Source organism: Molossus molossus, unplaced genomic scaffold, assembly GCF_014108415.1.
Source record: "Molossus molossus isolate mMolMol1 unplaced genomic scaffold, mMolMol1.p scaffold_m16_p_10, whole genome shotgun sequence".
Taxonomy (NCBI): Eukaryota; Metazoa; Chordata; class Mammalia; order Chiroptera; family Molossidae; genus Molossus; species Molossus molossus.
Genome location: NW_023425345.1, coordinates 4,853,859 through 4,875,786, shown reverse-complemented (window position 1 = coordinate 4,875,786; position 21,928 = coordinate 4,853,859). Strand labels below are relative to the sequence as shown.

At 56.7% G+C, this 21,928-nt stretch overlaps 2 protein-coding genes across 16 annotated transcripts in view; one reads left to right on the top strand and one right to left on the bottom strand.

Annotated features, from left to right (window-relative positions):
- The window catches only part of GTPBP1 (GTP binding protein 1), a 28,141-nt gene extending 24,806 nt beyond the window's left edge, over nt 1-3,335 (top strand). The window contains exons 13-14 of one of the 2 annotated variants that reach the window (XM_036252432.1): nt 203-329; nt 3,097-3,335. In XM_036252432.1, coding sequence (XP_036108325.1) covers nt 203-329; nt 3,097-3,308 — 339 coding nt within the window. In that variant the 3' untranslated portion in view covers nt 3,309-3,335. Of the gene's footprint in view, nt 1-197; nt 330-3,096 lie in introns of those variants that run through there. The other variant, XM_036252434.1, reaches the window with a different exon arrangement.
- On the bottom strand, nt 283-21,393 carry SUN2 (Sad1 and UNC84 domain containing 2). Of its 14 annotated transcripts, XM_036252422.1 has the most exons (18): nt 19,225-19,627; nt 17,064-17,222; nt 16,033-16,223; nt 15,514-15,651; nt 14,902-14,997; nt 14,446-14,539; nt 13,756-13,826; nt 11,108-11,235; nt 8,160-8,414; nt 7,678-7,755; nt 7,166-7,209; nt 6,472-6,637; nt 5,912-6,133; nt 5,529-5,613; nt 5,045-5,160; nt 4,734-4,901; nt 4,285-4,377; nt 284-2,747 (listed from the first exon to the last, which is right to left on the bottom strand). In XM_036252422.1, exons 1-18 carry the CDS (start codon nt 19,245-19,247, stop codon nt 2,634-2,636), a joined length of 2,241 nt encoding a protein of 746 aa, XP_036108315.1. In that variant the 5' UTR covers nt 19,248-19,627; the 3' UTR covers nt 284-2,633. The 14 variants fall into 14 exon arrangements, with proteins under 14 accessions (XP_036108324.1, XP_036108315.1, XP_036108312.1 ...); XM_036252431.1 differs by lacking the exon at nt 14,902-14,997 and having other exon boundaries at nt 283-2,747; nt 19,225-19,628; XM_036252419.1 differs by lacking the exons at nt 284-2,747; nt 4,285-4,377; nt 19,225-19,627 and adding an exon at nt 21,296-21,390 and having other exon boundaries at nt 4,388-4,901.
- Between the last annotated feature and the right edge of the window lie 535 nt (nt 21,394-21,928).

Sequence of the window (21,928 nt, the reverse complement as noted above, 5' to 3'; positions counted from 1 at the left end):
AGAAGTTCCCTGTGGGCCTCAGCCCTACCAACTTTCCGTTTGGAACAAGACACCAGCCCTTTTGTAGTTGATAAAGAATAAAGCTGTTAATCTCATCACCTCGAGTAGCAGATCATGGCCCGTCTGTAGGAGCAGGTGGCGGTGGTGGTGTCTGGATTCGTCGCACCTGCTCTGGCTCACTGGCCTCTCCCGCACAGCGCAGGTGACAGGAATGTGCCGTGGTTCAGAGGACGTGCAGCTGACCAGGGTCTTGGGATGTACCCCAGGGAAGATGCTGAGAGGTGCTGTGGGGGGCCCTTCGGATCTGGATGTGTGCCGACAGGCAGAGGGTATGTGCCTAGCCGCAGAGGACGGGGGCAGAGGCCCCAAGCCCTGGGACTGTGTGGCAAGTTTCAGGGACTCACTACTGGTACCACTCGGGGATGTCCCCTTTGTTGAAAAATGGTGCTCGTTGCAGAGTGGTGGTGAGTGAAACGGAGAGAAGTGAGTAGGTGGGGGTGCTGAGCCGGATGTAGCACTAGCTCTTTCTGGACCCCGAGCTCAGGGCCTCAGAACTGGCCCAGGGCCTCAGGGCTGGATTTGTGCTCCACCCGGCTCGTCTGGCAGTTCATCCCCCAGTCCCCGCCCTGCTGTCTGTTCCTGGTTTTATTTTCTCAGCTGTGATGGGGACTGGCCCTGGACCAGGTGTCGTGGTTAGGACAAGAGGTGTGTTTGAGGGTCCAGTTTGAGGACAGCCCCTGGCCCTTTGGGCAGCTCATGAGAGACACTGAATCTGGGGAAGCATTTAGGGACGTATTTCCCTGAGCTGGCAGCTTCTGGCTCTTCAAGGGACCCACTTCCTTGTCCTATCACAGTCCAGACACAAGGTGCAGAGGTCTAACTCCCGTGGAGGAGGCTCGCAGCCCTAAAGGCAGACATGGTCACTAATCAGGTAACCTCCCTTCTACTCAAATGGCTCTACGCGATGCAGGAAAAGCCACCTGCTTCATGATGCAATGTCTATGTCAGCTTAAATAAAGCCACCTCACTTTCCCCTGCCACAGCTGAGTTTTAGCTAAGAGGCCTGGGCAAGTCTTTGAGGCATTGTTTTGACTAGGAATTCATTCTCGTTTTCCCAAGAGTGGATTCCCTGTGCAATGACCAGATAAAAACCACATATTCCATTAGTCCTGGGCATAATTTATTTTTTGCATAGGCATAAATTAGAATCTGGAGATAAAAAAATTAAGAACCCAACAGTGCAGCATTTGTGACAGAAGAGCTGGGGACGGGCTGTGTGGGGGCCAGTGCTGGAGGAGCACAGGATGGCCTGGGGCCTCACCTTCCTCCCAGCCCCACCCGCAGGAGCCCAGGCAGGGCTCAGCCCTCCTCCTGAGGGCACCTGCCTGCACCACAGCCTCTCGGCAGCCGGGTTACAAGGACCCGAAATCACCCAGTGCCCCACACAACGGGGCTAGGAATCAAGCCCTTAGCTTTTCAGTTAAAAAACAGACCCTGAAAAATCTTTACATAATACAGCAGGGCCTGCTGGGTCAAAAAACCCCTGCCTCCGGCCCCTGCCCCACATAGCCCACCCCCCAGCCCCTCATAGAAAAAAAGCCAGAACGGAAATGACTGAGCAAGAGCTGAAAGAGCCCCACGGGGGTGGCTGACAGTGAGGGCCCCTTACACCAGGGACCTGATTGCAATGGAGGGTGGGTCAGGGCCCACAAGGCAGACCGACCTCCCGCCACGATACCCTGAACATGATCACATCATCACTGGGCCATCAGGAGAGCCCAGGGAGACCCCTGCTCCCACGCTTTTAGCTGACCCCAGATCCCTACAGCCTCGGCTCCATGTACCCTGGGGGAATGTGGCAAGCTTGCTCAAGGGGTAGGCAGGCCCCAGTCCCAGCATCAAGAGAAAAAGCAACTAGTGTCCCCAGCTGAGGGGATCCTACAGGGCTGGCTCCTGGGCCCCTCAGAAGTTTGCAGGAGCCAGACCTACGGTACAAGTAGCCCCACGGCCCACCTCAACCCAGGAAAAATACAGTATATAGAAGCCCTTCGAGGACCCCGTGGGCCAAGCTCCCCTGGGTGGACAGCACTGGCTTCTGTGAGAGCCGCGGTCTCCCAGGAGCTTCCTGCCTGCTGCCCAGTCCCAACCTGAACTGAGCGGCCTCCTCCCACAGGGCCTCAATTCCCTGCCCCGGGCCCTAGCTTGTGTCACCCATGGCTTTGGCATGTGCGTCATTCACACGCCTCCCAACAGAGCTTCCTGGGTGCCAGCCCCTCCACTGTGGGCCAGAGGCAGTCAGGTCTTACCCACAACTGCTGGACCATGTCCACTCTCACCTCCTGCCTCAGTCCCACATGATATGCTACATATATACACCCTCCCAGGAGGGGGAGTAGGCACCTGGTGCCTGGCACAAGGGGGGCGAAGGAGCTGGAGCAGCTGTGCCCATCGAGCGCCCGCTGCCAGGAAAGCGCTGCATGTTCTTCCTCACGTCCTTGGGGCAGGGGTTCTCGCTCCTGGAAGTCAGTGCGCCGATCAAGCATGTGGGAGAAGTGGCAGGGGTGCTGCTCGCCCACTCCCAGAGAAGGGGGCACGCTGGCTGCCCAGCTGGCTGGCAGCAACATGGGGAAGGCCTAGTGGGCAGGCTCCCCATGCACCCTGAAGCGGTAGATGCAGGTGTACTCAGGGTGGCCCCAGTTAGTCAAGATCCGCAGCTCCACCACCTGGTATGTGGCCATTTTAGGGTCCTGGGTGGAGAGGAAGAGGCGTGTCAGGGCCTCAGACTTCACCGGCAGCAGGCGGGGGGGGGGGGGGGGGCGTCTCCCCTGGGGCCTCTGCAGACACCTGGACTTCTGGAGAGTTTCCAGCTGGTGGGCCAAGGAACCCCCAGGCCTTCAGAGGTCCTACAGGGACCACCCACCCAGGGCCGCCTGGAAACGGCCTTGTAGCTGAGCACCAGCACAGTTCATCCCAAACTGACACCCCGCAGGAGCTCGCGATCATTACTGTCAGCGGGCGGAACTACCTGCTATTATGTTGATGTCAGGAAAGAAGCCCTTTACTCTGAATTAAGCAGAATTTCTTTTCTTTCTCAAGTCGCCATCAGGCCTCTGTCCTCTCTGCTCAAAGAGCTACAATGTTTGAGCCAGCTTTCGGAGGTCTCACCTTCTGCCCCGCCCACCAGCCCTCCTCCACTGCCAGTTCTCCAGCCTGTCCTAAAGGCACAGTCTACACATCCTGAGAAGCCCCAACTACTCCCATGGCTCCGTATCACCTTGGAGCTCACAGCCAGGCTGTCCAGGCCCTGACCACTCCACTGGACCATACCACAGGTGCCTCAAACTTGGTAGCCAAACCTGCCCCCATCTCTGTATTAGCTTCTCGACTGCCTTCTCCTCCACCTCCTCCCCCCCTGTTGTGTCCCACCACCTCTCCGTCCTTGAACACCCTCTGTCAGTTCCGGCTTGCTTTCTTGCAGCCACTTCGGCCGTCTCCCTGTCTCCAGGCTTGTGCCCGTTAGACTCACCATTCACACGCACAGTGATCTTAGAATGATGTACATCATTCTGGCATGTCTCTGCCTAAAACAGCAATGCCCTCCCCTCCCCCCACCCCAGCCCTGAGGGCTGAAGTTCTTTGGCCGGGTACCCAGGCGGCCTCTCCAGGCTTTCTTCCTGCCCCTGTCCCTCACCTCACAGCCCCTGCCTCACACTAGTGTGTTCCAAGTCCTCACCCCTGGTGGAGGCTGCAGACAACCCGCATCAGCTCCTCTGTGCTGTCGGTTAGAACGCAGGTCCCTGGGTCCCAGCGGCCCTAAGGAATCGACCTCCAGGGTGTAGCCTGGGACTCTGCATTTCCAAAAAGTCACTTGGCCCTGGCCGGTTTGGCTCAGTGGTTAGAGCATCAGCCTGCGGTCCGGAGAGACCCGGGTTCAGTTCCCGCTAAGGGGCACGTACTTCGGTTGCAGTGTGTCCCCGGCCCTGGTTGGTCGTGCGGGTGGCAGCCACTCGATGTGTCCCTTTCACGTCGATGTTTCTCTCTCTCTCTCTCTCTCTCTCTCCCTCCCACTCTATCTGTACAAAAAATGGAAAAATGTCCTCAGGTGAGGATAAAAAAAAAAAAAAAAAAGAAGCACAAAAGTCACTTGGACAGCTGTCTCTGTTCTATGCCCTGAGCTGCGGGAGGCCAGGAGCTGTGGTCTCCTGCTCTGAACCCCCGGTGCCTGGCACAGGTAGTGGGTGGGGAAGTGAGCATGCCACCTCGGCTGGCATCACAACCCTGTACCTGGAAATAAAATGTCTGAATGGGCTCCCCATCCTGGTTGTAGGTGAACTGGCCAAGAAGCGTCCCCTCCTGCTGCAGGTCTTCATCAAACCCCTGGAAAGAGCAATGGATGAAGGGAGATCCTGCCCTCAGACACATGCCCCAGCCACCGGGGAGGAGTCCCTGTTCCCACAGTGGTCGCCTCCCACCCAGGGGACTACAGTGGACCCGAGCACTGGACACAGGGCTACTGTGGGATCTGTGACAGGCAAGTCACTTAGCTCCTTGGACCTCTGTTTCTTCCTCCGTAGCCCGAGACAACTGGGATTGAAGTGCCATTTCCCACCCTGGCACCATCTCTTCCAAATCTGCCCCCCTCCCTGACCACAGAGTGACCCCAACTTTATCCTCAGTAGAGACCCCCAGGGTCCTCTTGCAGCCCTCGGGCCCTGCACAGGTGAGATACTCACAAAGACAGCGAAGTCCTTGGGGGCACTAGAGATGGTGCTGTTGGGTGACAGGGACTTGGGCACGTGCTCTAAGGTGACGGCAGTGGGGTGGATGCGGGCAGAAAGGCGAATGACGGCAAAGCCCTGGGGCCCTTGGAAGGCCCAGCAGTTGCCTGGGTGCACATCTGGCTGGAAGGGGAGAAAGTCGGGTCAGGGCAGGGCTGGCGATGGAGCCTGTCCTGAGCACAGCTCTGGCTGACCGGGGGACCCGTCACCCAGCTACATGGGCGACTCTGCTCAAGACACTGCTGTCACCCTCGCTGGGTGCCTACCTGGAGGATGACTCGGGGTGACTGGGAGTGGTACCACAGGGGGATGCCGAAGAGGCTGAGGAGGGCTGTCTTGGTCTCATAGGTCTCAGAACATCGGGTGCTGATCACACTGGCCCCTGACACAGGAGAGAAAGGCATTGTGGGTGCCTGGGGCCTGGACATCGCAGGGGAGGGGGACCAGACAACCAGCTCCGCTCGGCAGCCGAAAGGACCCCAGGCTTAAAAGGCTGAGGCAGCCCGAGGGGGACCACTATTGCCCATGTCCTCTCTGAGCACAGAGGGCAGACGCCCCAGGCCCAGCCTACACCTGACCCAGACCACAGAGCAGCTGTGAACAGCCTGGTCCCTGCCGAGGATGGTTCCCGGCACATCCGACTTCTCTGTCGCTTGCCTTTGTGTGAACCCTGCTTGCCTAGCAGCGAGCTGCTCCGCAGCCGCCAAGTGCTCCGCGGCACCAGGGCAGCGGAAGGAGAGGCGCACACACCTCCTGACTCCAGTGCGTAGTCCACCATCCCGATGCGGTCCTCACTGTAGCGCTTCAGGGCCTGGCTCACGATGCGGTGCACCTCCTAAAACAGGCACCACAGCAGCTGTGACCCTCGTGCCTCCACTGCTGGCGGCCAGGGACCCACAGACTGACCCGTTCTGTGCTTGCACCATGCTGGTTTCCCGGCACACGTGCCACCCACGCAGGTGTACCTCCACCCTCCCTTACCAGCCCCAAAGCAAATACTGGAGCCTCCTGCATAGCACTTGGGTCCCGGAACACACCAGGGAGCTGGCAGCGTGGGACTGGGCAGGCCTACAGCTCCCAGGGAGGAAAGCAGTGTGTGTGTAAGTGGGGTGTTTGGGGGCATAATCTCTCACCTCCTCTGTCACCCCGATCACGCCTTCCTTCTGCAGCCTCAGCCCCAGGCTGGCCACAGCCTCCCTCGCCGACCTGCCCTGCATCTCGGCCACGTGGGCGAGGATCTTGCTCTCCAGCTCCTGCAGCTGAGCCTGCATCTCCTCTCGCTGAAGGAGCCCAGTGCGGGTTCCTCGACTCTGGAGAAGGAACTGACTGACCCAGGCAGGGAACTGAGACTCCACCTAGGGACCAAGAAGAGGTCTCACTTGGGTGCTGGCAGGGCAGTGCCCGGCGTGGGCAGAGGAGCAGGGAAATAGTGCAGGCCTGTGAGGGGAGGGCCAGCATGTGCCTGCTCAGGCCACATGGAGCAAAGAGCTGCGAACAACCCTCCATGTTCATGATAGAAAAACGAAAAGAACTCCCATGAAAGGAAGCTGACATCTGTGTCTAGTCCAGGGCCAGGGCTCGTGGGACTAACGGGCTGCAGGGGCAGGAAGCTCTCTGCCCCATGCAGACTCCAAGGACAGATGGTCTCAGAGGGCGGGGTGTTCAGCAGGAAACTTGGAAGGTTCGGACTCACATTGTCCCGCATGGCCTGGAGCTGCTGGGGCAGCAGGCCCACTTGGTCCGCCACCGAGCTCTGCTTCTGGGCCAGAGCTGCCAGCTCCTGACGCAGGCCTGCCAGCTGGCCCTCCAGCCGCCCCAGCTCCTTCATGGAGTTCTCCCGGAAGGACTCCTGGGTCATCCTACTCCCAAAGAGAGAAGAGTAAGCCTTGAAACTCTGGGGAGGAGAAGGCCATGCTGGGGAAAGCAAGAGGATCCCCTCACTGGCTCCTGATGTAACATGTACCCACCACATACAGGCGAAGGCAAGGCCTACTCTTGGAGATCCTGGCTGTGAACACAGTTCTGGGGCTTGCCTGCACCCAGAGCTCATTCTTATCCTGCCCCCTCTATACGCTCAATCCATCATTCACTTGGCCTCAGCCGCTCGTACCCTCCACAACCATGCATCTAGGGCACGGGAATGCAGCTGCATGAGGGTGCACAGAAAAGATGGTGTGTCTACGTGAACCCACGAATCCCAATTCTCCTGCAGTGCCCTGCCCCAGCCTCCACTGCACCTCAAGTGCAGGCCCTCAGTGCGTGCTCCTGAGTTGCTTTCAGCCATCTGCTCCCTGCTTAAAACACAGTCAGAACTCTGCTCTGGCTCTGCTCCCCAGTCCTGCCTGTAGGGGGAGGGGCAGGCTAGGCCAGCCTGCAGGGCCCATTACCTGTGCCATTCAGACTTCAGCTGCTGGAGTCGAGCCTCAGACTCCTGTTAGCAGGAACAAAGGAGAAATACAAGCGATGTCAGGCTCAGTCCAATTGGCCTCTCGGGATCTATTCCCTTTGCGGGGGTCTTTGCTTAACTACATCCCTGCCCCAGTGTTTCCCAACTGCTCCAGCAAATGTCAAACTGGCCTCCCGGTCACGGTCCTTATGAGAGTCTCACTCCATATTTGGTGCACCCAGGCTTCACATACTCATTCATCCCAAATGTTAGACCCAATACCACGGGCGCTGGAATGTAGCCCTTCCTGCCCCCCAGCATGCCCCAGTGCGTCTCTGGAGAGCATTCTAGCCCAGGTAGGTTCAGTGCAAGCAGAAGTCAGGAGATACACACCCCTCCCCACTCCATGTCTAAGCAGGCCCTTCGGGAGGCCGAGGAGTCTCCCAGCCCTAGAACAGATGTTGAACTGATCAGGGCTTCACTGTGGGCCCCAAGTGCTCCCAGCCCACCAACCTGGGAGGCCTGGACAATCTTCTTGAAGAGGTCTTCTGAGTCTTGTTGATGCTCTGCTCTCAGGGTGATTAGTTCTTCCTGTTGGCACAGTGAGAGGCTGGGTATTTCCTGGAGTTTCGCTCAGAGGGCCACTGACCACCAGTAAGTGGTGTGGCTGGAATCAAACCAGGCCTATTTGATGGCCAGCCTCAGCTCCCAGCCTTTCTCTTCAGTGCCTGGACACATGCAAGCATCGCCATGCCCTTTACTGCACATGTACGCGGTGCCAGGCACTGTGCCAGGCACACTGCAACCTCCTGCTCACAACCCGGCGGGGGCGTGGGCACAGAAGGAGAGTGCCCATTTCACAGAGGAGGAAACGCAGACTTAGAGAAGGTAATTACTAAGTGGCAGAGCTGTCTCTCATGTCAGGGTGCAGGCTTGCCCCTCCGCCCCGTGCCCACGGTGTCACCCACATACGACGCCCAGCTCCTCTCCCCCACCTGGATCCGGGCCGCGGTGTCCCTGCGGAAGTCCTCCTTCAGGGCAGCCTCTCGGCGGCTCACCAGCCCCTCCAGGAGCGCCAGCGTGTCCTCCTGGCTCAGGCCGCCGCCGCCTCCCGCACCGGCAGCCCCTTGCCGCAGCTCCAAGCGCTCCAGGCGCATGGCCTCCTTCTGCCAGTTGGAGGAAAACTCGGCAGCAAGAGCTTCCAGGCGCCGCTCCAGAGAGTGTACCCTCGACAGCATGCGCTGCTCAGCCTGGTGGGGTGGAGAGAGAAGCCGCAGAGGTGAGGGACCTGTGATGACAGTGAAAGGGAAGAGAGTCCCAGACACACCCAGATGTAACACCTGCCCGGGCCTGGCCCGAGGCTCTCAGGACAGTCTCTCTGCCCCACAGGTGGGCAGGCCCTTCAGCAGGTAAATGGGTTCTGTGGGTGTGGTGACAGCGAAGCACGGGGCACTGGGACACAGCAGGCTGATCCCCAAGAAGGAGTGCATGTGGGACTGGGGAGGGGGGACACAGTGCCCCCGCCCCCCAGAAGAGGGTCCAAAAAGAGGGACAGTCGAAGAAGAGGACAGGAAGAAACCTCAGGATGACCACAGGGGGCTAGGTGACCTGCTGGGCTGAGCCCATCCCCCTTCCCTCTCTAGGTGCAGGTGTGCGGGAGGGCGAGTGTGGGACTCGCTGCTGTAAGAGGTTCAGCTGCTGAGTTAACCACTTTCATTTCGTCCATCGGTAACTACAGTAACTATGGCTAAAAGACCAAATGGTTTGAAAAGGCCTTCTTTTTCCCTCTTTAACTGGATGCCCCACAGGAAAGATAGAACACAAGTCATTTGGACTGGAGGGCGGCATTTGATAGCGTGCCATGAATTCTGAGAACCTTGTTGGCTTCACAACAAAAATCTTTGCCAAGAGAAAGCATGAAAAACAGTCTGTCAACTACCAAAGGCCAAGGCCACTGGGTACAGAGGTTGCGTCTGATTTCAAAAATTCTGTTTTATTTTTGCATGACTCAAAAAGCAAACAGTAAAAAGCCATGCTCCTAACCTCTGCCCTGCTCCACTCAGAGCCCTCACCACGCCCCCAAACTAGGCAATCATTTTTATTAGTGCCTTTATGCAAATGTAACTCCTCTTCCTTTTTCTCTTACAATAAAAGTGGTCCTGAAATTGAATTATATTTAATGTCTTTACTAATGATTAAAAAAGGAAAAATTATAAATGCCAGAATATATTATTATTTTTTGAAATAATAAGATTATGGCCAGGAAAGTGATATCCACCAAAAGAAATGGTTAAAAATATGATGCCAGTTAAATTCAGCAAGATATAAGCAAAATGAAATAACTAAAATAGTTTTAAATTTTCACTGTGGCCTCAGGACCTGTGCACACACATTCTGGTATTTGTGCACTTGCCCCCCCCCCCCAACACACACACACACACACACACACACACACACACACATACACACACACACGACTGCTAGCTCTTTGAGGGCACAGCCTAGGCCTATTCATCTGCCTCTGGGACATTGCAAGTGGCCACTGACCTTCCCTCTGCCCTGTGTGTGCACCTCGTGGCCTTTCCATGAACAGGTGGAGTCTGTTTCCCCCACCTGAATCTAGACCGGCTCTGAGGCTTGCTGGGGCCAATCGGGGGTGGAGGAAGTGACAGGGTGCTAGTTCTGAATCGAGGCCTCAAAGGGCCTGACCTGATTCGGCTCTCTTGGACCTTGCACGGCTGTCGGGAGAACACGAGCAGGCTAGCCTGCTGGACAACAAAAGCACGGGTGGAGTACAGCCTGCCTGCCGCTCCACCAGCCAGCCTCAGACACGTGAGGGAGCACAGCCAAGCCCTGTCCTCGCTCAGACCAGAAGAGCCAGCAAGAGGACCCACAGACTCATGAGCTAATCAAGTGCTTGTACTTTAAGGCCCTGATTTAGGGATGGTTTAGCTATGCTAATAGGTAACTGACCTGGATATCACCTTATTCATAGAAGGTGCTCAGTAAATACAGGGTGGGGTAAAAGTAGGTTTATAGTGGAGAGTACATGAAACAGTTTATGCTCGTATTATTATTAGTTATGGTAGTATTTTCTATACAAACAACTATAAACCTACTTTTGCCCCACTGTGTATTTTTAAATTATATGGAAAGGAATAAAGCAAAAAGATGACTTGCCTGACTCCTTTTCCTTCTGTTTTTTGTGCTTAGGATGGCAAGGAGCTGGGGAAAGTCCTGAGTCATATCTAAGCAGACTGCCTCCCAGTAGGTACGCTCCAAGCGGTAGAGAAAGGGGTGCCTGGAAGATGAGGCAGTGTCCCAGCTAGAAGGGCATCTTTTTTTTCCAGATTTTATTTTTTGGTTAATCCTCACCTGAGGGTATTTTTCCATTAATTTTTTTTTTTTTTGCATTTATCTTCAGATAGAGCGGGAGGGAGAGAGAGAGAGAAACATCCATGCGAGAGAGACACATCGACTGGTCACCACCCACACGACCCTAACAGGGGCTGGGGACAAACTGCAACCAAGGTACGCGCCCCTAGCAGGAACCGAACCTGGGCTTCTCTGGTCCAGGGGCTGACTCTCTAACCGCTGAGCCAAACTGGCCAGGGCTCCATTAATTTTTTTAGATAGAGCGGAAGGGAGGGAAGGAGAGAGGGGAGAGGGAGAGGGAGAGGGGAGGGAGGGAGGGAGAGAAACATCGATTGGTTGTCTCCCCCATGACCCCAACCAGGGTTGGGTATCGAAGCTACAACCCAGGTATGTGCCCTTGACCGGAATCAAACCCATGACCCTTTGGTCCTCAGGCTGATGCTCTAGCCACTGAGCCAAACCGGCCAGGGTGGAAGGCACCGCTTCTTGGCTTTGTGTGTCAGGTATAAGTGCAGGGAAACCAACTGCGAACAGGCTGAGGCAGGAGCCTGCGAACTCAGATACTCACCTGCAAATGTGGGGAGGAATCTCTGGACTCCCACACTTCATGCTGCTGGCCGCTGCCCCTCGCTGCCCACCAGGAAACCACGGCGGGGTGCAGTGTCTGCAGCCCGTAGGGGTAGAAGTACCAAGCACCTGTACACAGGGGAGAGGGTGGTTACCCGGGCCGGGGCGGTGCGGCTCTCGCCTCACCAATGTCAGTTATCAGAGCCCGTCTCCTTCCTGCGAGCCGCGCGCCCACCCTTCTCGGAGGCGGCCCCCTCCCCAAGGCCCAGTGCGTGCGTTCTCACAGCCCCTCCGGAATCCTCATCTTTCAGAACTTGGAGAAATCAGCTAAAGAAGCTAAGGACAACCCAGGGGTGGAGCACAGAGGCCCTGATGGTGGTTCTCAGCCCAGACTTCACACCAGAACCACCCAGGGAGCTTTAAAACCCCCAGTGTCAGAAAACACGCCACATGTCATACACAGACGAACACATATCACAAAAGACCACACACATAAGAGACCATGCACATAATCCAAATCACTGAGTTTTGTAGAGAAGGACAAGATTTTTTTTAAAGCAAGTCTCAGCCCCAATTCAAGGAATTACATATGTAACATCGCAAAGAGTTGTTTAAACAGGACGATGACAAACGATAAGCTGTGACATGACAAGAATGAAGTTGTCAAAATCAGTGTAGTAAATGTTCCAGAAAAGAAAAGCAAAAACACCCAGTGTCAGGCCCTCCACAGAGTGAGCTCATTGGTCCGGGGGACCCTCCATAGGTGAGTTTTAAAAGCTCCCTAGGTAGCCCAGCTGGCGTGGCTCAGTGGATTGAACATCCTCCCATGGACTGAGAGGTCCTGGTTCTATTTCTAGTCAGGGCACATGCCAGGGTTGTGGGCTTGATCTCCAGTGGGGGGCGTGCAGGAGGCAGCTGATCAATGTTCTCTCTCACATCGATGTTTCTCCCTTCCTCTTTCAAAAAAAAAAAAAAAAATCAATAAAAGCTCCCCAGGTGACTCTACTGGGCTGCCATGGTTGAGAATCACTGAAACAGAAAACACCCACTACTATGGCGATAGGACAGAGCACAAGGCTACAGCCACATCGAGACGCTGCCTCTTGCTTCAGGGGCCATCAGTGTGTTTACTCCTGAGCTGCACGTGTTTGTGTGTGCAGGGTGAGGGCTTAGCCACTGGCTAGAGGTCTCTATCCAGTAAGATGTCACACTTGTCACTCATCAGCCAGGAGCAGTTGCAACAGGAAGCACATGACCACCAGGCTCTAGGTCAGACCCTCTGGACACGCCCTCACTCGCTGCACTCCCCAAGCAGGTGGCCCGCCCCAACTCTGCCTTTCAGACTTGATAGGCATCTCCTCCTGATGCCATCAGGAGGACGTCACCAACTCCACAGGGTGAGGGTGAAGCTCACAATAGCTGAGTTAACTCATGGGAAAGTGCTTCCTAAACAAAACACTGTACAATTATAAAGGGCATTATTATTTTAAGGGCAATGCCCAGTTTCCAATGGGTATGAACAAGCTGTTCTTGTAACAGGAAACAAAAAGGAAATCAACACTTGGAAAAATGTCCTACCTTGGTGTTGGTAAAAGAGGGACAAATCAAATAGGTGCTAAATCTATAAAACCAACTCTCTAAAAAATAATAAAGCATGATCTTTAATTATAAATTGGTACAATCATTAAAATTGAGCCTGGGGGCCATGGAGGCAACTCATAGGGAGTTGTGAAACTCATGTGAAACTGTCAAATGGAAAGCTGACACAAATGTATATATTTATAAACAATGATTACAACTATGTATCCAATTTGATACTCCCATTGCAGAGATTGGGACAACTCTATCTCACGATTTCATGATTTACAGGCCTCTTACTGTAAAAGGCATACTTACTTCTCTTTATTACTTCATTGTTTTGATCTTTTTAATTTTTTTTTTTTTTTTTTTAGAGAGAGAAAGGAAAGGAGAGATAGAAACATCAATGTGAGAGACATCGATCAGCTGCCTCCTGTACGCCCCCTACTGGGGACCGAGCCTGCAACCCAGGCATGTGCCCTGATCAGGAATCGAACCAGGACCTCTCAGTCTACAAAACAATGCCCAATCCACTGAGCCACACCGGCCAGGCCATTATTTTGATCTTAAAGATAGCTAAAGATTATACTTGATCTTGTAACAATAACTCACTCACCCAGACTATGTCCTGATTTGGAATGGAGGGAAAATGACCACTAATAATAACGGCATCCAAGTCCCTGGTTTTTACCCCTGTACTAGGGCATGTTCCGGCCTGAGTGGACATGCCAGACAGTCCAGTGTAGTTACCCAAACTGAGGAGAAGGTCAGTGGGTAGGGGAATTTCCCCTTTCACCCCCTGGACACCCTGAGAACGCAGCAGCATGGGTCAGCAGAGGACCCAGAGAGCCAGACAAGAGTGGCCTTGTGGCTCAGGGCTCAGGAGGTGCCCAGGCTGTCCGACCCCACTCGTCCTGCCTTCTCCCTTTTCTGGGAGGTGATCACGGTCCCTCTAGTTTTCAGTTCTGCTCAGCACTGGCCTCCACCCACACTCTGCCCCGCCGCACTGGCTCACCAGCCCCATTCGGGCAGTCCGGTCCCACCCATCCCCGTGACAGCGGGTCTGCTCACCGTAGGTCAGGCCCGTCAGGAGCAGCAACAGGAGGAGGAACCAAAGGAATGTCTTCAGGGATGAGAAGCGCCTGGACCGTGGGAGGGGGGGGGTAGGGGAGGCGGAGGTGTCAAGAGGGCTCCAGGGCCTCTAGGTTCCCCCCAGGGAGTCCCCTGAGTGCTAACCTAGAGCTGAAAGGGACACCCTTGAGTGTCTCCTTTTGCTAGGGCCAGACTTGGGGACAACTATGATCCTGTGGATTTTACTGATGTTATTAAAAATAAGTAGTGGAGTCTTCGAAAAAACTAAAACTCATATGTAGAGGTCCTCTCAGCAAGCAAATATAGAACAAAATATGGAACTCCTTAAATAACATTTTCTTGTAGAAAAACGAGGAAACTTTTTTTGGTGCCATGAATCAACCCATCCTTGCCCCTCTCCTCTGCATAGCTGGCCACCCACTCCAAGCAGGGTTATGGCCAGAGGGCCCCTGGCTTCTGGCCTCAGGAGGTCCTCTTTCCTCTGCCCGTGGGCTCTGCTGGGTCAGGGTCTTAGGGCACACCCACAGCATCCTCAGGCAGCTGCCGGACGCGGTGGGAGAAACCCTGGGGTCTAGGTCGGCACAAGGCCAAGAGGGAAGCTGAATGTTCTGGGCAACACCACTGGTCTGAGCCTCTGTGATTCACTGTCCAGGCAGGAGTCTCACTCACCTGGTTAAAACAAAGACGTCGAGGAGGGAGGCAGCTGTCGTGAGGCGGTACCAGGTGGTGCCCACCCACCAGTAAAGGAGTCCGAACAGGCGGCCTGTAAGAGGGACCGTCAGGCTTAAGTGTCCTCTGAGCGGGGGTCCGCGGGCTGCGGTTTCAGAGCACCGCTTTCTCTCCACCCGCGGTCCTCCCTGCCCACTAACACCGACCTGCCGGGCGCCTTGCCCTGTCCTAGGGCTACCCAGTTCCTCCCATCCCACACTCCCGCTCTGCCAATGCCCGGGTTCTGCTCCACGGGGGCTCCTGCCCTTCCAAGCAAGGGTGTTCCCATGGCTCCTGGCCCCAGTGATTATTCTAGAATGAGCTTCCCCTGATGGTCCTACAGTCTCTCTGTGTTGGCTGGACACCCAATCCCAGAGACAGGTGAGAAGGGACTGCTGAGGGACAGCCAGCACCCACCTGGAAAGGTGACCACCATCCAGAGAAAGGAGCCTGCCCGAGAGACAGCGTTCCTGAGCCGGGAGCCTGCACCCCGCTGGCCCGCCTCCGAGTATCCTGCAGGCACAGAGCCAACCAGCTCAGTCTGTCCTCCCTGGGAGGAGCCTGGGCTGCCCGGAGACGGCCTGTCACTTGTCTTCTCCCTCAGACTGCGCTGAGGCCGTGCATCATTCTCCTGGTTCCCAGTGTCACGCAGGCCGGGCACCCAGCCTGTCGTGGTGTCTGCTGCCGGAGCTTTCGATGGGGCCCTGACGCTTTATTTCCCGAGCGCTCCCGCCTGCCTCCCTCCCTGTGGGCATATCTGAACCACTGCTCAGAACTCCTGAGGCGCCCCCTGTGCGAAGCCCGGGTTCAATGCTGACTGGAAATGCGCGAACGGGCGCTGACCGCAGGCCCGGTGGGGCAGAGGTGGGCTAGTGCGTTGAGGGACACCCCAGAGGACCTGCAGAGGCACCCGCCACATGCCGTGCTCTCTCAAGCTGTCAGGGTTGCCCTCCCAGCCTCCCATCACCTCCCCAGCAGTCCTGGAACCTGCTGGAGGTCTCCCCAGGCGAGGTGGATGGCGTCGCCTACCTACGTAGTCATCCTCGGAGGAGTAGCCGGAGGAGGACCCGAGGAAGTCCTCGGAGAGCTTGGCCTCCACCAGCCCGTTGACTTTGCTGCTCTCGGTGCCCCCTGTGCCTCTTCTCCTCCTCACCCGCAGGTCCTCACCTGAGGAGGGAAGAGCGTGGGGTTCTCCTGGGGCACCCCGATGCTGAGGAGGGTATTCCGGAGGGTCCCCTGGGGACACCCTGAGGGAATCTGCCCTGGGCCTCTCCCCAGCTCTCTGGTTCCCGGGTGGGATTGGGGGGGCAGAGGTGAGCTGGGCCCAGCCCCCCTGTCTCCTGGGCTTGGAGCAGCTACATGGTGACTCATCATCTGAAGGGGCCTGGCAGCTCAGACACCTGGCTGCCCTTCCCAGGGTTTCTGAACACAGGGAGCCCTCCTCTGGCCCAGCAGGGTTAGGAAACCGGGGGTGGGGGGGAGCCAGCATTTGGGACCTTAAGTTTCCAGAGGAAGCAAAGCCCCAGGAGAAAGGTTCCGGACACTTACTCCAATAAGGGTCACTATGCAGCTGGTCATCGAGGATGGAGCTCCTGGCGAGGGAAGCAGCCCGGGGGCTGCCAAAGTAGGACTCCCTGACCACGGACTCGCTGTAGTAGGAGGTGTGTGTGTCGGAGGAGGGGCCCAGCTGTGGCGCTGGGGAGAGGCGCTTGGTGTTGCTGGATTTCCTCTTCAGGGTCCTGAGGGTGTCAGCCAGGAGGGAAGTGGGGGGGGGGGGAAGGTAAGCTTAGCCAAGAATAGGAAGCCAGCAGCTCAGCCCTCCTGTCATGAGTGGGTTGGCCTTGTTGCTAGGCAACTAACAGCCCCGACTACAGAGAGCTGCAAAGTAGAGCACAGCACAGGTAGCTTCTCTGCTCCCATTATCGTCAAATCTCACTAGCAGTCTGGAGAGATCATCAAGGTGACAGGGTCAACAAACCCAGGTCTCTAACTTTATAGCCAAGTTTTTTTTTTCTTCTCACACTTAACAGATTAGTAATTCCTACAACCCACTGAAAACTCAGACAAACCCAACCTGGTCTCCAGGAGCCTCAGGGGCTGCTATGGGGGCTCATGTCTGCAAGGGGTACAAGACAAAGTGACACCCGCCTTACTCATTACCTGGCGCCCCTGGGACCCACTCCTCTCCCCGGCCTCTTGCTGGCCCTGCTGAGGCCCCACACGTGGTGGGACACACAGGTGTGGGTCTGGGGAGGATGGCCAGATGGGCACGCCCACCCATAGCAGAAGGGGTTCTTGTGAGCCCAGCTGGCAGTGTCGGGGTTTCCGGCCTGGCTCTTTCTTGAAGCTGCCTCTCCCCACTTCCTGTTCTCTGAACATGAGGGCAGAGCCCAGTTTACAGTAGGGGAGAAGTTGTGCTTGTCCTGGCCTCCTTGTAGGTGTGGATGTCCCCTTGACTGGACATGGGCATCTTCCCTCTGCCCATAAAGGTCATAGCAGGGAGAGGCCGTGCCGTGAACTGCCCAAGCCCTCTGCTGTATGCATCAGCATGATCCACAGGGGTGGTGGCAACCTCCTACCTGAAAGGGCTGTCTCGAAACAGGGTGCTCTGGCTCCCCGCCACTGAGCTCCCGCCACTGCTGCTGCCGCCGTCATCGTCCCCCTGGGAGTAGCGCGTGAGGCGCTGGCTTCGACGAGACATGATGAGGTGGGATGGGAACCCTTCCCCTAAAGAGAGTCTTGGGAGAGAAGGCACAGGTGAGTCTCGGGGCTGTTGGCAGATCTTTCCTGGGGGAGGAGAGACAAGGCATTTTCTCCCAATGAGCTGACCAACCCCTCATTCAATGAAACCAGCCTGAGATGTGGGTGACAGCACCACCCACCCTGCTGCTGGCTGCAGCCCACAGTCCGCACCCTGCCCTGGGCTCACTTAGAGCCCAGGCAGCCTCTTTCCACAAGGTTTTCTAATGTTCAGTTTGTCTGACACTGAGCTCCGTGAGAGCCAGGACTGTACCTTCTGCAACCTTTGACACGTGGCACATGAGAGGCGCACAGAAGCTGAATGAATGCCTTTGATCACGGCTGCCCTGCACAGACCCTGCAGCCCAGCCACTCCACTGCACTGCCCTCTCCCTACAGCGGTGGCCACTCTCATGTTAGCTGTTCCTTTCCTGCAGCTCCACTCACCAATCAGGGCCCCAGCCAAAGTGTGACTCCGGAAAACCTTCCCCTGGTCCAGCACCCTGCACTCTAACAGTGGTTGATGCTGCATGCCCTCAGCTGGGTACTGTGCAGCAGACGTGATGGTGATGATAAAACACTTTGTAAATGCCTCCTAGGTACCTGGCTCCTTACACACCCATTTCCGGTCCTACCAGCAAGGGACATATCATTAGTCCCACTGTACAAGAGAGGAGCCTGGGACACAGATGGCCGGTGACTTGCCCACAGCCACCCAGCCCGTAAGGGATAGAGCCAGGATTTAAACCCAGAGGTGACATGTGACAGGGTCTTTCCACCCCGCCATGAAGTTTTCACGTTGTTTCGGGACTGTGTTGTGTGTCCCCAACTAGAGTCTCTTATAGCCTCAAATATGTTCAGAACAGGCTGTCGACAGAGTTGTTACACAACAGATATCTGTTAACAAACTAACGAAACAGGGCGCTGGGGCAGCAGTGTGGGATTTCTGGGGTGGGAAATCAAGGCTCTGGATTGATAACCAGGACTCAAGGGAGGCCCGGGTGAAAGACCCGGCAAAAGGCCCCATCCTGCCGCCCGAGGACTAATAAACTCTGGAAACCCAAATTCAGAATCTCGGATTACCAAGGTGAGGAGTGTCAACGTGCTGCCTCGGCCAGCCCGTGTTACAGTCACTGTTACTTGGGCCCACTCGAGGTCCTCCGACTTGTGACTTGCTATCACTTCTAATGTTCCTAGTTGACACTTAAATGACGCGTTCTCTGAGTTGTGTGGTGGGCACACACTCTAACACATTCCAACTCAGACTATGGAAACCAGAAGGTCTGGTTAGTCCAGCTGAAGAATTCTAGAAAGTCCTCCTCTGAAAAACAAGCAGCCTCATGTCCTAGCCTCATTGGCATCTTCTCAGGTGGGATGTTTACCTGACATCTTTCCCTAGTTCTAGCCGGTGTTGGTAAAGGACTGACTGCTAGTAGCCAAAGCAGGAAGTTGGTCTGGGTCCCTTTCTATATTCCACTCCTTATAAGGTAATTCCACCCCCACCGCTGCCCCCCCCCCCCCGCCCCCCAAGCTCCAGCTGCCCTCACAGGCTCCTCTGAACTCCCCGCCCTGCTGAAGTGGAGGTCTTCACTCCCCTAGAAACAAAGCAATGTGTTTACACAATGCTCAAGGCTGGGCCGGGCAAGAATATAAATATTCATATTGGGGGAGCGGGCTGCACCGCCTTCACCCTCCCAGAGGTGCCTCTCAGTCTTCCCTGTGGCTGCTGGTATCACAGTTTGCAACTCAGTTTGGGTTTCACGAGATGAAAAAGGTCAAGGCTTCATCCTCCAAAACAAAACAGAGGAGCCTCTAGAAGCTCAAATCTTCTGCATGAGAATAGACCCCCCCCCCCACACACACACACAAACACGATCAGTTAAGAAACCTTCAACTAAAACATACCTCCCCACTCAGAAGCCGGGCCACATCCCATTCTCAACTCCACCCCCTCTCAAACTTAGATGGCATAACTTATGACTTAACACAGATCTTGGGCACCTTCCATTTTCACTTCGGGACATTTTCACACTACGTTTCCTGCCGGGGCCGGTAAAACGCTCCAGGTGCGAACTCCCTTCATTCCCTGCCCGCTGAACCTGCGGAGATGTTTACCGACCACATGCCTTCCCTGCTTCTCTGCTCTGTCACACTCCCGCCCCGTTTGTTGGGTTTCTTTTTAGAACTCAACAAAATGGCCCTTCCTCCTGGCCCCAGAGCTCTGACAGGAGAGGCAGAGAACTGTCTGTCCCTGGAAACTGCCCGACTGGCACGAAAACATGGGCCTGCCCTGGGCTGGCTTGAGACAGCCCGGTCTTCGTTGTCCTCCTCCCGGGGAGGTTCTGCCCAGGGAAGTCCCGCCTGGAGACATCCGCCCTGCGGGGGGACCAGTGGGGCGGCCCGGCCTGGGGGCGGCACCCGACGGAGATGAGTCAGGGCGGCTGGCCTTGGCACGGCGCTGGCCCTTCCCGACCGGCCCAGGGGCGTGCGCCCGGCGGGGCTGGAGCCTGGCCCAGCTTGGCCGGGGAAGAACCAGGCCTGGGCAGCTGGGCTCTGGTCGGGGCGGCCCAGGGACGACCCAGGGGTCAGGCCGGGCCCGGCGCCCACGGGGAGGCGGGCGAGGCCGGTCCACCACCCTCGTCCTGCGCGTCCGCTCGCCAGAGGCCCACGGCCGGCGGTTACCTGCTGGCGCGGCCGCTCCGTGCGGGGCCGGGGGCGTCCGAGGTCCGCCGTGCCACCCGGGCGCGCCCCTTTCCCCGTCCGAATCGCGCGAACGGCGCTCGGCGCGGGCCCGGGGCGCGGGGCGCGGGGGCGCGGGGCGCGGGACGAGGCCGGCGGGCGGGAGCGGTGGACAATGCAGCCCGCGCACAACTGCGCGGCTCGAGTGGGGCCGGGCGGCGCGCGCGTGGCCGAGTGTGTATGTGTGCGTCTGTCAGTCAACCCTGACAGGCCGCAGCCCATTGGCCAGGCTCCGCCTTCTTCACCGCCCACCGCCGCCGCCCATTGGGCGGTTTGAACACAAAGGCCCCGGCTCGCCCCGCCTGCCGCGTGGGCCCCGCGGGCCGGGCGCGCCCAGTTAGGAGTCCGCGCGTGGGAGACGCGAGCGCGAGGGCGACGTCTGGGCGCCGAGAACTCAAGTGGAGCCCGCAGGGGGGCTCGGCCGGGCCTCGCCGCGCACTGGACTCCGGGTCCCGTGGTTCAGAACACCCGAGGGCGCCTCGGGCGCTGCACACCGCCCGTGGCCTCCTGGCCGCCGCAAGCCGGCTCGACAAGGCCGGGTGCAGGACCTTATAGGCATGGGTGACTGGGGCCCAGCCTCCCCGAGGGTGGCCCGAGGAAGTGGGCAGCAGGGGAGGTAGAAGACGCCGGCCGGGGGCCCACCCGGAGGGGTAGTGTGTGGTTAGCCCTCCGCGGACTCGTCCTCCTGACCAGGCCTTTCTACGCCCACTTTACAGATAAGGAAACTGGCTCGTACAGGTTTTAAGTGATTTGCTTAAAGTCACAGCTAGAAAGAGGCAACATTGAGATTAGAAGATTCTCTTCACATCTAAGCCCTCGTTTTCCATTTTAGGTTGATTTTGGGATTCAGATATGGTACGAGGCTCTGCCAGTTCCCAGTCTGCCCCCAGGGCCCCCGAGTTTCCTTGCAGAAGCTTTTCTCAGTTTCGCGGAGGGGGCCACAATCGTTGAGAAGGGGCCACCGGTTCTCTGCCTTATTCAAATGCGCGTGTGGCATGCGCCTTGATAGATAGGGAGTAAAATCCCGGCTACCTGCAGGGGTCTTGTGTCCCGGTGCCCTCAGGCACGTTCTGGGAGGAGTCGCTTCCTGTGCAAGCTCTTCTAGGGGAAGACCCGACAGACTGCCGGTACAGTATTTCACTTTGAAAGCGCCAAGAGGAAGAGACAAGAAATGACAAAATCACCGAGACAGGACAGGAAGGGGGGCAGGGGTGGGGGCGGGCCACAGGGAATTGAGGAAATTGGAAGCCTTTGTGTTAAGTTGACTCCATACAAAAAAATGACTCTCCCTCCCTGGGCCTCCACTGCCCCACCTGGAAAATAGGGGTCTCACCTGTACTTGCAGCATCTTGGAGACAATGGTGCTGGTCAGTGTTGCTTCTGGGGTTAGGTGGAGAGCTCCGTGGGGCCAAGGGCTGGCTCGCGTCTGAGTATCTGCTGAGAACACAGACCAGATTTAGGGTCAGCGTCCAGGTAGCAGCAGGGCCCTCTCGAGGACACCTTCCCCTCACCATGGTGCTTAACTCCCCAATTCTGTCCTCCCCAATTTCAATGGAGTCTCCAGATCCCACCATCTCCATTGCCGAGCGTGCTTCCCTCCTCTCCCAGGGTCCTGGCAGAAGGACCTCTGTCCCACGGTCCCAGAATGCTCTGGTCTGTGAAGCAGGAGGCGGTGTGCCTTCTACTGGAATTGGGCAAGGGCCATGGCCACAAGCTGATTGGAGACAGGCCCTTCTTACACTGTGTTGCCTCCATGGCCCTGTAGTAGACGAATAATGGGCCCCAAAGATATGAGGTCCTAATCCTTGGAAGCTGTGAATACTACCATATGTGGAAAGTCTTTGCAGATTCAATTAAATGAAGAATTTTGAGATTCGGAGATTATACTGGATTATTAGGGTGGGCCTTCAATGTAAACACAAGTGCCTTTTGAAGAGAGAGGCAGAGAAGAGGAGAGGGCAATGTG

Bases quoted from the DNA above. Each gene is read 5' to 3' on its own strand.
- SUN2 (XM_036252417.1), bottom strand. From the start codon at position 19,247: ATGTCCCGAAGTGAAAATGGAAG. The intron at 14,540-14,901 runs GTGGGTGCTGGC...TCCCTCTTACAG, and splicing joins GATGGTGGTCACCTTTCCAG to GCCGCCTGTTCGGACTCCTT. The intron at 8,415-11,107 runs GTGAGTATCTGA...CCACCCCACCAG, and splicing joins ATTCCTCCCCACATTTGCAG to GCTGAGCAGCGCATGCTGTC.